The sequence below is a fragment of the Neophocaena asiaeorientalis genome, unplaced genomic scaffold (assembly GCF_003031525.2).
Source record: "Neophocaena asiaeorientalis asiaeorientalis breed wild unplaced genomic scaffold, Neophocaena_asiaeorientalis_V1.1 scaffold540, whole genome shotgun sequence".
NCBI classification, from domain to species: Eukaryota; Metazoa; Chordata; class Mammalia; order Artiodactyla; family Phocoenidae; genus Neophocaena; species Neophocaena asiaeorientalis.
The window spans coordinates 5,766,500-5,780,155 of NW_020172141.1; the positions used below are offsets into that span (position 1 = coordinate 5,766,500).

General features: G+C 48.0%; 1 protein-coding gene across 1 annotated transcript in view; it reads left to right on the forward strand.

Annotated features, from left to right (window-relative positions):
• The first annotated feature begins 651 nt into the window (after positions 1-651).
• COPS3 (COP9 signalosome subunit 3) overlaps positions 652-13,656 on the forward strand; it is a 23,263-nt gene continuing 10,258 nt past the window's right edge. Inside the window, exons 1-7 of the mRNA XM_024753217.1 lie at positions 652-781; positions 4,688-4,817; positions 7,195-7,307; positions 7,399-7,448; positions 9,019-9,111; positions 10,572-10,751; positions 13,384-13,524. Coding sequence (XP_024608985.1) covers positions 727-781; positions 4,688-4,817; positions 7,195-7,307; positions 7,399-7,448; positions 9,019-9,111; positions 10,572-10,751; positions 13,384-13,524 — 762 coding nt within the window. The 5' untranslated portion in view covers positions 652-726. The remainder of the gene's footprint in view (positions 782-4,687; positions 4,818-7,194; positions 7,308-7,398; positions 7,449-9,018; positions 9,112-10,571; positions 10,752-13,383; positions 13,525-13,656) is intronic.

Here is a 13,656-nt window from a genome sequence, read left to right on the forward strand (position 1 = left end):
TTCCTAAATGATTCTCTGAGGTTATCCATGTAAAGTCAGACAGCCCTTTCTAAGTGCAAGTCTGATCATGCCGCTCTCTTGCATCAAACTCTCCGTGGCGTCCCAATCTTTCGGGGAAAAGTCCAGTATCTTTAACACAGCTTACTTGACGTGGTCCCTGTCTATCCTGCAGCAGCCCCACTTCACATCACTCCCCTCCAACCATAAGTATTTTACGTGGTTTATCGTGGGAATTGTACAGATGGGGAAACAAGGCAGAGGACAGCCAAGGTACTTGCCCAGAGTCACAGAGCTACTAAGTGGTAGACAAGGGATTTGACCGCATGCTGCCTGCCTGGCCGGACTACTACCTCGCAGGAAAAGCCTCAGGGAAGAGGTGGCAATTAAGCCGGGCTTGGAGGATTTGGCAAGGTGTTACACGGGACAGCCATTCCCAACAAAATCCGGAAAGGATGTGCCTAACTAGGAGTTCTGTTCCTTCCTTTGCCCACCATCCCCGTTTATCCCAGGGAGCGATTTCGCGTGTGCACAGAACGAAGACGGAAGGGAAAGAAAGCTGCCTTCCGGCGTGGCATCCCCAGAGCGGATTCCATGGAAACAGTAGCCGGGTCCCAGGTAGGTGAGATCTCGCGGTGCTTGAGCGGCGGAAGTGACGTCATCGCCCTCGAGGCCCTCCAGTGGGTCGCCGGTCCTCGTCCCGCGTGCGCCGCCTCCGCCGCCGGGAACATGGCGTCTGCCCTGGAGCAGTTCGTCAACAGCGTCCGCCAGCTGTCGGCCCAAGGTGAGGCGGTGGGCGCAGGCCGCGACTCTGCGTCCGGGCTGGCCCGGGGGTCTCGGCGCTTGGGCCGGGGCTGACGAGCGCGCGAGCTGGGCGCCCTCTCCGCCCTGGTCCCGACACCCGGCCTCCGCCCCCCGCCGTCGGTGCCCCCTCGGTCTCGGCTCCCGGCGGCCCCTCCCGACCTGGCCGCGTGGCGGGGCCCCTCGCGGCTTGGTGCGCACGTCCCCCGGGGGCCCTGGCTCCAGGCTCCCCTCTTGCGGGTGGAGTTGTGACCGTTGTTAATTTTCTTCCTAATTTTCATGCCGTTGGTTCGTTCGTTTCATCACCTGCGTATCGAGCCCTGGGCCCAGAATTAAAGTAGTTGGCCGCTGCAGTAAGGCCTCTTTCCCCACCCTGTTTGTTCACTCGTGGAATAGAAATGGCCCTATTCCGCCGAGTTGTCAGGACTGAGAGGGAGGAACCGTTAAAGTTGCAGGAGCTGCGTGACCTCGGGTAGGCACGCTTCTCTCCTGAGTTCCGTGGGCAGGCGCTGCCCCGAGGTTGCTCAGGTGTGGGGCGCGGTTCTGTCTCGTTTCTCTCGTTACTGGTAGGAGTTGGCTTCACAGGTGAGCCATATTCTCTAGGCGTGAAGAAGCCATCCATGCGTTCGTTCGTGCCACGGACTTAAGTTTCTCCTTCCCGCGGTTCCGTGTGCCTAGAAGCTTTGGGCTGGAGTCCTGTCTCGGTCGCTCGGTGTGCCAGCCGCCTAATTTCCCCGGGCCAGTATCCTTATTTACAAGACAGAACTAGGGCTGTGGTCGTGAGCATCAAGCAGGATCACTTATCTGAAAGCTTTGCACACACGCTCTGTGCAAGTCGCTGCTTTAGGAGCCGTACAGAGAGGCACAGGACACTTGCCCTGCCCCTGTGTCTCGTGCTTGTGCCTCATGCTCCCCGAATAGCAAACGTTAATGAGCTTGTTTCCTCAGCTCTTATTCAGAATTTTCTCCCATGAACCTTAAGTGAAGGGAATGGCATAATGTCCCAGCTTTCTCTGATTAGAGGACGTTTCATTGGCCCCCATCTGGTTGGGTTCATTTCACACGCACCCTGTGGCCCTTAGGTGTGTCTCCCCTTGGCCTGCACGAAGTGACTGCCTTATGATTTCAGGGTGACCCAGCATTTCTCTTAGGTCTCATCTCAGGATTAGTTATTTAATTGGGGGAAAATCATGGACTGAAATGCTTAATTGTGGGTGATTCAAATCACTGCAAAGAAGCTATTTCATTCCTGCCAGAGAGATCTCTAACAACGTGATGATGAGTTGGTATTGATATTTCCCAGTTCAACTAGTATTATTACCGTGAAAGGTGATACCTAATGAGATCACGGACTTTCTTTGTTATTGTTTTGCAGTGAGTGTGATAATAAGGGAATGTTTATTTTTGGTAAAAATTTTAAAGTATAGTAAGAAGCTCTAGAAATTATCAGAGTTCCTGGCTACAGTCGCTTGGATTTTTTAAGCATTATACCATTTGAGTGTTTTTAAAATTTTTAAATTTATTTTATTTTTTAGTAAATTTTTATTTGTTTATTTATTTATGGCTGCGTTGGGTCTTCGTTGCTGCACGCGGGCTTTCTCTAGTTGCGGCAAGCGGGGGCTACTGTCATTGCGATGGCTTCTCTTGTTGTGGACTCTAGGTGCAAGGGCTTCAGTAGTTGTGGCACGTGGGCTCAATAGTTGTGGCTTGCGGGCTATAGAGTTCAGGCTCAGTATTTGTGGTGCATGGGCTTAGTTGCTCCGTGGCATGTGGGATCTTCGCAGACCAGGGCTCGAACCAGTGTCTCCTGCATTGGCAGGCGGATTCTTAACCACTGCACCACCAGGGAAGCCCCTAAGTGTTTTTTAATAGGAAAAATCACTCAGTTACTAAATAGAAGTAGCTGGTATGGGTAGCTTGAAGTTCAAAATGTGAACGAGAACTGTTGAGGAGGAAACTTGAGAGGTTAATGCCCGTGGACTTATGTGTACCCTCCACCGTCACCAGAAAACAGCTGGTAGGATGTGGGAGTAGAGTGTGGCCGTGGTGTCTGTCATCAGAATAACCCATTAAAATGGGTGAGTCTACACCATCGATAATCACCAGGGAAATGCAAAGCAGAGCCACAGTGAGATAGCACCTCACACCTGTCAGAGTGGCTATCATCAACGAGTCCACAAATAACACATGTTGGTGAGGATGTGGAGAAAAGGAAATCCTCGTGCACTGTTGGTGGGAATGTAAATTGGTGCAGTCACTGTGGAAAATAGTATGGAGGTTCCTCAAAAAACTAAAATCAGAACTACCATACAATCCAGCAATTCCACTCCTGGGTATATATCCAAAGGAAATGAAAACACTGATTTGGAAAGATACATGCATCCCAGTGCTCATAGCACTGTTTACAATTGCCAAGATGTGGAAGCACCTAAGTCCATCAACAGATGAATAGATACAGAAGATATGGTACACACACACACACACACACACACACACACACACACACACACATATACATACAGTGGAATACTACTCAGCCATAAAAAAGAATGAAATTTTGCCGTTTGCAACAACATGGTTGGACCTTGGGGGTATTATGTTTAGTCAAGTAAGTCAGAGAGAGAAAGACAAATACTGCATGTTATCACCTACATGTGGAATCTAAAAAATACAACAAACTAATGAATATAACAAAAAAGAAACTGACATATAGAAAACAAACTAGTGGTTACCAGTGGGGTGAGGGAAGGGGAGGGGGCAGGATAGGGGTAGGGGATTAAAAGGTACAAACTACTATGTATAGAATAAACTATAAGGATATATTGTACAGCACAGGGAATATAGCCAATATTTTAGAATAACTATAAATGGAGTATAACCTTTAGGAATTGTGAGTCAGTATCTTGTACACCTGAAACTTATATAACATTGTAAATCAACTATATCTCAATTAAAAAAGAAAATTCCTTGGGGGGAAATCGGTGAGTCTAATTCTGGCCTAATTAGATTCTGTACCTTAGCTGTTAAGGCATAATATTGTGGTATTGGGGAAAGATTGGTGGGTCAATTAGATTAATTCAACAAGCTGCTTGTTGATTGATTGGGTGCTGGGCAAGCACTGCGTTCTGAAGCTGGGGAAGGGACGACTGTCCTGCTGAGTTCATGTGAATGACCTAACCCCAGGATCCCGGGGATGCAGAGAGCACAGGGGACAGAGAGCCGTGGGAGGGGGGGCCCGGGCTGACCGTTGACGTGAGTGAGTCGGGTCGTGGGGGTCGTGGAAGAGTGGCGAGGGAGCACTGAGCTTGGAGAGCAGCCGTGCAGAGACCTAAGGCGAGAGCGGGGACGCTGGTGTGTGAGGGGGGGCTCAGGAGGCCAGACGGGGCCGAGGGGGCGTTTGGAGGGGTGTGATGGGAGTTGCACTTCAGAAAGGTCAGACAGGTGCAGCGTGGGCTGTGGGCTGGACGAGAGAGATGGAAGGAGGCAGACCACTTGGAAGACGTGGAAGACGGTGGAGTCCAGACAGGAAATGGTGGGGATCTGAGGGAAGGTGGAGGAAGAGAAAGGAGTGGACCCAGAGGCTTAGCCGTAAGGTGAAGTCATAGTCCTAGAGGTGCGGCGGTGCTGGCGGTGATGTGAACACTGCTGGCTTGGGGGACTGGAAGCGAGAGTGGAGAAAAGGGGAAACCTTCAGGGGCCAGAGGAAAGTGGGAAGTTTAGTGCTGAGGCTGCAGGCAAGACGTCTTTGGCCCTTCTGGGTCCTCGTCGGAAATGAAGGAGAAGAAATCACCTTCAGGCACCTGCAGGTCTGAGGTGTGAAGTCTGGGATTTGACCTCCTTTGGTTGGTTAGTGGTATAACTGAATGATAGTGTTATTCCTGTTTTCCAGGGCAAATGACTCAGCTTTGTGAACTGATCAACAAGAGTGGGGAGCTCCTTGCGAAGAACTTATCCCATCTGGACACCGTGCTCGGGGCTCTGGATGTCCAGGAGCACTCCTTGGGAGTCCTTGCTGTTCTGTAAGGGCGTTTTCCTCTATGAGTTTGTGCATGCTGAACCTCAGCGCTGCACTTTCTGGCTTTGGGTTGTTTTGGTGTATTCAGTAAGCCCTGGAAATGACAGTGAGCTCTTTTGCACAGCTAAAGTCACGTTGTAGTAGTTACCTTTAACTCGATGCGGCTAATCATTGCTTTCATTTTTATTTATTTTACTTTTTAAAATTAATTTCTATTGGGGTATAGTTGCTTTACAGTGTCGTGTTAGTTTCTGCTGTACAGCAAAGTGAATCAACTATACATATATTCCCTCTTTTTTAGATTTCCTTCCCATTTAGGTCACCACAGAGCACTGAGTAGAGTTCCCTGTGCTATACAGTAGGTGCTTTTATATTTTGTTCTGTTTTATCATCTTTTAAAACTCTTATGTTTATACACGTTTTGAAATGTATTTTAAAAAATGAATGGCCATCTCAGTTGAGGGCGCTGTAATTTGCGTTTATCTGAGTACTTCTATTCACGTAGTCCGTCGGATTCTCCCCATTTTCTAACTCGGAAAGAAAAGAGGGAAGAGTGACAGAACAGGGCACAGGGGCTATACCGAGTGAAGTTACCAATGATCCAGAGCAGCCTGGCTTCCAATTCCCTTCAGACAAGTTTAAGCTGGTTTTTTTTTCCCCCTTTTTAAAAAAGCTATAGTTGCTGTACAAGTTTAAGCTGTTTTAGGGCCAAGTTAAATTGACGTTATTTCAGTTGGTCTGTTGAACTCTTGTGGCTCTGTGTCTTTGACAGTTGAATTCTTTTCTCTTGATGTTGTAGTGTTATAAATCGGGATTTTGTGGTTGTTATGAAAGTTGAGGTAACGTAAGTAAACTGAGAAGAAATTGACCTCAAGTGAGGGTCTGGCTCCATTTGCACTGAGGTTCTGAGACAGGTATGCGTCAGGAGGAAGGTGCCGTCGGAACACGGGCGGCCAGTAGCTCATGTGCCTGTCTGAATGTAAATCTTTATGGCTGAGTGAAGTGAAAGATCCAGTTCCTCAGTTGCACTTGCCACACCCCAAGGGCTCAGGAGCCGCCTTTAGCCACTGCTTCAGACGATGCAGATGTGGAGCAGGGCCTCCGCTGCAGGAGGTTCCGCGGGTTGGGATGGCTGGGGAAGATTTCTGCCACCTGTGGTTTCCGATTAAAAGAACAGAAAGCATGATTTGTACACACGTCAGCTTACGCGGATGCGCATGTCAAGTGAGGTGATGTGTGTGGAAGCTGTTTGAAACTAGAAGGCGTTTTACGTTGTATATCAGTTAAAGGAAACCTGGGAAGAACCCCGACCTTGTTTCCAGGTCCCCTGGGTTTGAATCTATGTTCTGCTGATTATGAGGTGTGAGGCCCTGAGCTTCATATTTTTATTTATAAAATGGAAGTCACAATGCCTTACTGACCTATTGTGAAGCCCAAATGAGATTGTTTGGACACGTTTTGATACTTGGAAAGTGTGATTACAGATGTAAGGTGGCATTGTTAAGTAATACTATATAGATGGAAGTACAAAGTGAAAGATGGAGAAATTGTCATTAGGCGATAATACCCATTTGATTTTTCTTGAAATGAGTTTAAACCATTCAGTTTTTTGTTTTTTTTAAAGAAGAGCTTGCAGTTTACGTGTAAGCAGTGTCTAAGTGGTGGTAGCTTATGTGATTTCTCCCTCGAAACCTCTCCGACCCCCTCTTGGTGTTTACGATGGCACTTGGTGGCACCATCTCCCAGGTGGCTCGGCATGGGTCACCTGCCTGAGTCGTCCCTCTTCTCAGCACTCCACTCCTTCCGGGCCTGCCCTGCAGCTAGTTTTTCTCCCAGGTCACCCAGCATCCCCTGGGTCCTGGGGCAGCACCGTGACCATGAGCCGCTGCCGTGGCCTCTGGCCAGCCCGTAGCTTCAGTGTGTTCTGCTCAGGCAGGAAAAGCCCACAGTGGGTTTCTAGGCGAATAAAGCAGTACTGAGCACATTGGACTGCAAAAGAAATGTATTTTTAAAAATTGTTGGTTATGAGTTTATATTCAGTTACTTCACGAGTATCAGAACAACCTGATATTTGGCCTCATTTGACGGAGTTTTCTTTTTTGAAAGTTCTTTTTTGGTTGCATTTTATTTCTTGCCTAACTGCTCTGGGTAAAAAGTTGTTCTTTTTTTAAGCATATTTTTCTTAACCTCTATTTGTGTCCATGTTCTGTGTCTTGACTGTGCAGAGAACCAGGCCGGGAGAATCTCACAGATTCCAGTTCTTCATTTTTAAAAGTACTGTGACTCCTTTAACTTCACAGAGCATTGGAGGCAGGACGGACGGACTTCTCCGTTTCCCTGTGAGACGCCAGGACAAGTTGCTTCTTTTCTCTGTGTTGTAGGTTTGTGAAGTTTTCTATGCCCAGCGTTCCTGACTTCGAGACGCTGTTCTCACAGGTTCAGCTCTTCATCAGCACTTGTAACGGGGAGCACATTCGCTATGCAACAGACACCTGTAAGGGGAACAGCTTTTTCTTCTTTTCCACAGAATGTATTCTGCCCTGTAGTCATTTATATTTTCAATATTTTATTATTGTTGTGTCTAGTTGCTGGGCTTTGCCATCAGCTAACAAATGCACTTGTGGAAAGAAAACAGGTAAGAATGTTATTTGAGTATTTATAGCTCTGTTTCGCACGCCTCTAACCTGCACAATGTAAGGGTTCCAGCCTGGTGTTGAGACCCTAGTGCTCGGATGTACGTGGTCGCTGTGGGGCTCTGACCACAGAAGTGGTGCCTCAAGGGGGAGGCTGCTGCTTGTGTTTGGAACTGCCATTCTAGCACCCTTGTGCTGTAAAATGCCGCTTTTTTGTTTGTTAAACCTTTTAACTTGCAATTATGACATAATTTTAGCTTTACAAAAAAGTTGTTAGGTTAGTATACTTAATTGCCATAAATGCCCTTCACCCAGAGCCCCCAGCTGTTAGCGTCTTACACCCAGAGCCCCCAGCTGTTAGCGTCTTACGCCCGGAGCCCCCAGCCGTTAGCGTCTTACGCCCAGAGCCCCCAGCTGTTAGCGTCTTACGCCCAGAGCCCCCAGCTGTTAGCGTCTTACGCCCAGAGCCCCCAGCTGTTAGTGTCTTACCATACTTGTTGGTTCTTTTCTCTTTTTCCTGAGCCCCGGAAAGAAAGTTGCAGATGTGATGCGTGAGTGCCTCAGCGAGTGTTTCTTAAAAATTAGGACAAATTAAGACGTTCTCTTACATGACTGCAGCACACTGACCAACATGAGGAGATGAGCTCGGATCGACTCCTTTAGCAAATCTGACCTGGTTCCGATTTTGCCAGTTGTTTCACTGATATCTTTTATAACAGAAGAAAGTCTCAGATCACGGGTTGAATTACATTGTTGTGTGTCTTTAGTTTCCTTTAATCTGGTAAACTCTTTATTTTTTGTGTTATTGACACAAGTTGTAATTTGTAAGTTTCTTTTTGATTTGAAATTCAACTTTAAGACTAGTGTAAAAGAGGCTGAAAACAGAGAACCAGTTGGTATTTTGTGGGAGCACTAGATAATTATTGTTTGAGGGAGATGGTTAATCCCAAGTCTCTACTGAAAAAACATGTTAAGTTCCTCAGCTATTTTACGGTCACACCTCCTCTCCAGAAGCCGACTGCACCTCGTGTGGTTCTTGGTCTTGTTATTCATGGTCAGGGCAGGAAAATGGTCCGTTTGTGCTTGGAGCTGCCATTCTGGCGCCCCTTGTGCTGTAAAAGGGGCTTGTGTCACTCTCAACAGCAGTTTACCGCCAGGTAAGAGAGGTTGCTGGAGAGAATTTGCAGGTGACACCTAGACTGCCCTGCGGGACAACGCCAACGTCCTGATCCACAATTCAGTCTCCTAAGCATAGGTCTCATCTGTTGTGAATAATTTGTAAAATCTTTGTTTAGCTGTAAGTATAATGAACTCTTGAGAATGTAATGTTGCTTTTGATTATTGATCTCCAGTAATTAGAAAAGGCTTTATGATTTAAAAAGTTGTGCTGAATTACTCTACATATCACAATAAACGGCTTAAGACAACATTTTCTGACTGAATAGGGGCAGAAGTTTCGTGAGAGGCTGTGGGACCCTCCTCTTGCGGTTTAGAAGAGCCCATCAGTATGTTACTTTCGTTTCTAAGTGACAGCCTAGGACCCAGCGTGCTGACAGGTGTCCTTTCCGACAGCCCCTGCGCGGAATCGGCGTCCTTAAGCAGGCCATTGACAAGATGCAGATGAACACAAACCAGTTGACCTCCGTCCATGCTGACCTTTGCCAGGTGAGCAGCGAGGGGTTGCCCCGAGTCACGGCTGGACTTGGTGAAGATGCCGCTGTGTTCTAAGCCTCGGAATGTGTAGCTGCCCCTGTTGCTGGGAAGGGAATCTTGGGGCTACTGAGCGCAAACCATCGACCGAGGCCCAGCTAGTCAGCTCGTGATGTGGGGGCAGGTGGGGTGAGTAGCGCTGGTGACCTTAACGATCCCAGTAAGGAGCTCTGGAACCTGAGGACGAACCAGGTGACTTCTTACACTTTAAAGTGTTGTTCATGTATTTATTTTATTTTGTGTGACTCCAAACCCAGATGGCAAGGCGGGGTGGGTATATAATGAAGCCCGTCTCCCACCTGCTGACTGGCCACCCATCCCTTCTCTCCAAAGGAAACTGGAATTAGTAGTTTCTTGGGCATCCTTCCAAAGATGGTTTATGCACATATAAGCAGATATGTTTATATTTGTTCTCTCTAGTTTTTTAAACACAAATACTAATCTATACAATGTCTTATGTACCTTGCTTTTTTCTTACTGTGTCTTGGAGATGATTCCATGTCAGTGCTTTACGGCTGCAGAGAATTCCATAACATGGGTTTAGTCGGTCCCTGTGGGGTATCTAGATTGTTTCCTTAATGAATAACGTGGTATGTGGATTATTTCAACCACATGTTCTAATTTCACATGGAGACGTGCTCTCTTTTCTCTTTATTTATTTATTTACTTTTTGGCCGCGTTGGGTCTTCGTTGCGGTGCGCAGGCTTCTCATCGTGGTGGCTTCTCTTGTTGCGGAACACGGGCTCTAGGTGCACGGGCTCTAGAGCGCAGGCTCAGTAGTTGTGGCGCGCAGGCTTGGGTGCTCTGCGGCATGTGGGATCTCCCCGGACCAGGGCTCAAAGCCGTGTCCCCTGCATTGGCGGGCGGATTCTTAACCACTGCGCCACCAGGGAAGTCCCCTCTTTATTTCTTCTAAAAAACTTTTGTGATGGAGGTGTGACGTACATACAGCAAAGTTTGCAGATCTCAGGTGTACAGTGAGTTTGTGCCTGTGCGTGCCCTGTGCCGCATCACCCAGACACAGAACTTTGCTGGATCTTGCTTTCTTGAGCTGCACATTCCCTACACTTACCTGAAGGGTTCAGACATGGAAAAGGAGTGATTGGAGAGAAACTGTTCTTACTTCACCAGGTCAGTGAAGAGAAAAGGTCACACTTGTTGTGCATCTGTAAATAGATGGGCTTTGCTTCATTTGTGGAGCCCTTTATGTCATAGCTGGTTAGTCTTTTCTAAAGAAATGCTATTGTATTCTGAATGCCTAAGAAAATGGAATAACGTGCTGACATTTAGATCATTTTAGTCAATAAAATGTAAAGCCAGTTATTTTCTAGAACTTTGCGGAATCTGCGAATTTGCTCTTTCTGCTAAAGCCGAAGTGCACCTAGAATGATGGCTTCATGTCAATTTTTCCACAGCTGTGTTTGCTGGCGAAGTGCTTTAAGCCCGCCCTCCCGTACCTGGACGTGGACATGGTGGACATCTGCAAAGAGAATGGGGCCTATGAGGCCAAGCACTTCCTGTGCTACTATTACTACGGCGGGATGGTCTACACCGGGCTGAAGAACTTCGAGCGAGCACTCTACTTCTATGAGCAGGTAGTCGGCGCTCCCCCGGGGGCGTACGAACTTGCAGGCTGGCGGCTGGAGCTGCAGGGGAGGGTCCTTTCAGAGGCTGTTTCCCTGTGGCCAGGGGCGCAGGGCAGGGGAGGGATGGGCACTGTGGGGCAGGCTGACCAGGCTTTGCCACGACCCCCGTCTGGTTTGGGTTGAGTTCTGTGTGTCTCTTGACTTTGTAGCTTCCTTTGCGTGTGGGGAAGGGATGGAACCGAGTGACCTTTGACGCATCTTCTTGTTCTGAAACCAGATGTGACATTCGGTTAAGTTTTTCTTTCTTTCATTGTTTTTTTTGGCTGCACCGCGTGGCCTGTGGGATCTTAGCTCCCCGACCAGGGATTGAACCCAGGGCCACAGCAGTGAAAGCGCTGAGCCCTAACCACTGGACTGTCAGGGAACTCCCGAGTTTTTGTTACTTTAATAAATAAAACCTTCTTCTGGTCTGTAATTCAAAGGGTGTGAAGGAGTACACAGTGAAGAGTGCCTCCCACCTTTGTGTCTGTGTAATGAGACATTGCGTAGCTCTGCAGCTTCACTCAGGGTCTAACAAAGATAGACAGTACTGGCTAAAACCAGTGTTTTAGGATAAATTTGCCACATGTCCATAAGTTGTTTCATTCAGAGCACATGTTCAGGTAATAAAAGACATTCCAAGCCTCAGAGGAGCTCATGGTATATTTGAGATGCTGTAGAAGCCCCCGCACAGACTTGTGAGTGGGCATCGCCTCAGTGAGCGGGAGCTGACCAGCATTGCTGGGGGCCTAGGGCAGGGTGACCACAGGTGCTGTTGGCAGGGGTGATACCTTTCAAGGACGTGACTGGTCAGGTAGGACCTTCCAGGGGACTACATTGACCGTACGGTCACAATTTCAGTTCCTCAGAAAACTGCGAGCACACAACCCGCAGCGACTGAACGCGCGCAGTGGCTCTGCAGCCCAGCAGAGGTGGGATGAGCCCGCCGCTGGTCTAGGGGTGCCGAGACATGGGCACGCGGCAGGAAGGTGCGTGGTCTGTCACAGAGAGTTGAAATGTCAAAGACACAGCATGTTTACGTTTACAGCTAGAAGGCTTTTACCTGATAATCCACGTAGTCCCTCTTTTGCCCACGTGACAGTCTATTTCATGGCGCTGTGTCTTCATGATGTACATCAGTTCCAGGTAGTATTAGTACCTTAATTTCAGGAGGTGACACAGATTTTGTTTTACTGCCTTTTTAAAATCCAAAAGAAGGATGTACTTAGTGAAAAAAATTCAGATCACACAGCATTATATAAAGAGTGAAAGTAGCCTCCTCCTCTTACCCCGTGCTACATGTGGCCCTGGCAGTTCACTAGCCCCCGGTTGGCGTGGTACTCTAAGCAGATATGGTGCTTCGCCATTAAAGCAGTGCTGCGTGTGGATCGTGGCACTTGTGTTCTGCGCTTGCACGAGTGTTTCCGTTGAATAATTCTCAGAAGTGCCTTATAGGCTCAGTGGCTTGGATGTTGATTTGGAACATTTGGGCTGATTTGGGCGTGATAGTTTTGAATTCTTAACCCTCATGAATCCAGGTGAAAAAAGGTGGAAAGGCAGCCTCAGGATGGGAGGAAATATTGGCAGATCACATTTCTGATAAGAGACTTACATCCGGAATATACAAAGATGTCTTAAAACTCAACAATAAAATTTTAGAAATGGGCAATGGGTTTGAATAGACATTGCTCTAAAGAAGATAGGCAGATGGCTAAAAGCACTAGTCATCAGGGAGATGCAAATCGAAACCACAGTGTGATATCAAGCCACACGAGGATGGCTGAAGTTAAAAAGAGAGCCAGTAACGTGTCGATGAGGATGTGGGCAGTTCAGAGCCCTCGTGACTGCCAGTGGGGTGTACAGTGGTGTGGCCGCTTTGCAAATAGTTCTGCGCTTCCTCAAAACGTTAAACCTAAAACTTCCAAGTGACCTGGCACTTCGCTCGCAGGATTGCACCCGAGAGAAGTGGAGACAAATGTGCGCTCAGATCCGTACGTGAATGTTCACAGCGGCATGATGGCTCACGTGGCCAGCTGCCCGCAAGCTGAGGATCTGAGTGCACAGAAGGTGGGGCACTGTGGGCCCATGACACAGAATGAGGTCCTGACGCAGGCCACTGCAGGGGTGTGCCCTGAAAATGTCACCTCGAGGCTGCTCCCGAAAGACTGCATGGAGCCATTTATGGGACTTCCCTGGCGGTCCAGTGGTTAGGACTCCGTGGTCTCACTGCCCAGGGCCTGGGTTCAGTCCCTGGTTGGGGAACTGGGATCCCGTAAGCCACGCAGCGAGGCCACACACACAGAAAAAAGCCATTTATGTGCACTGTCCAGAGTAGCCAAATCCATTGAGATGTGAAGTAGAGGAGTGGTTGCCTGGGGTTGGGGGGTGGGCGGTGACCACTGACGGCCTGGGGTTTCTTTTTAGGGGGTGAAAATGTTCTGAAATTCGGTAGTGGTGATAGTCGCACAGCTTGGTGAAGACACCAAAGCCCGCGAGTTGGATGTGTTCAAAGGGTAAATGCTAGAGTTATTAAAAGGTAGTGATTTAGTATAAGTGCTCTTTTCCTAATTCAAGCTCCCCTGCTGTCTTCACTCCTGCTCAGGCCATCGCCACTCCTGCTATGGCTGTCAGTCACATCATGCTGGAGGCATATAAAAAGTATATTCTCGTTTCTTTGATACTGCTTGGCAAAGTGCAACAGCTGCCGAAATATACGTCTCAAATTGTGGGTAGATTCATTAAGGTGAGTTTTTAAAACAGAAGGATTTCTTAGGTGACATGTTCTGTTCACAGGAAATCGTGGTGATGCGTAGCTCTGTAATCTTTTTTTTTTTTTTTTTTTTTTTTTGGGGTTCGGGCCGCTCTCCCCCCTTTG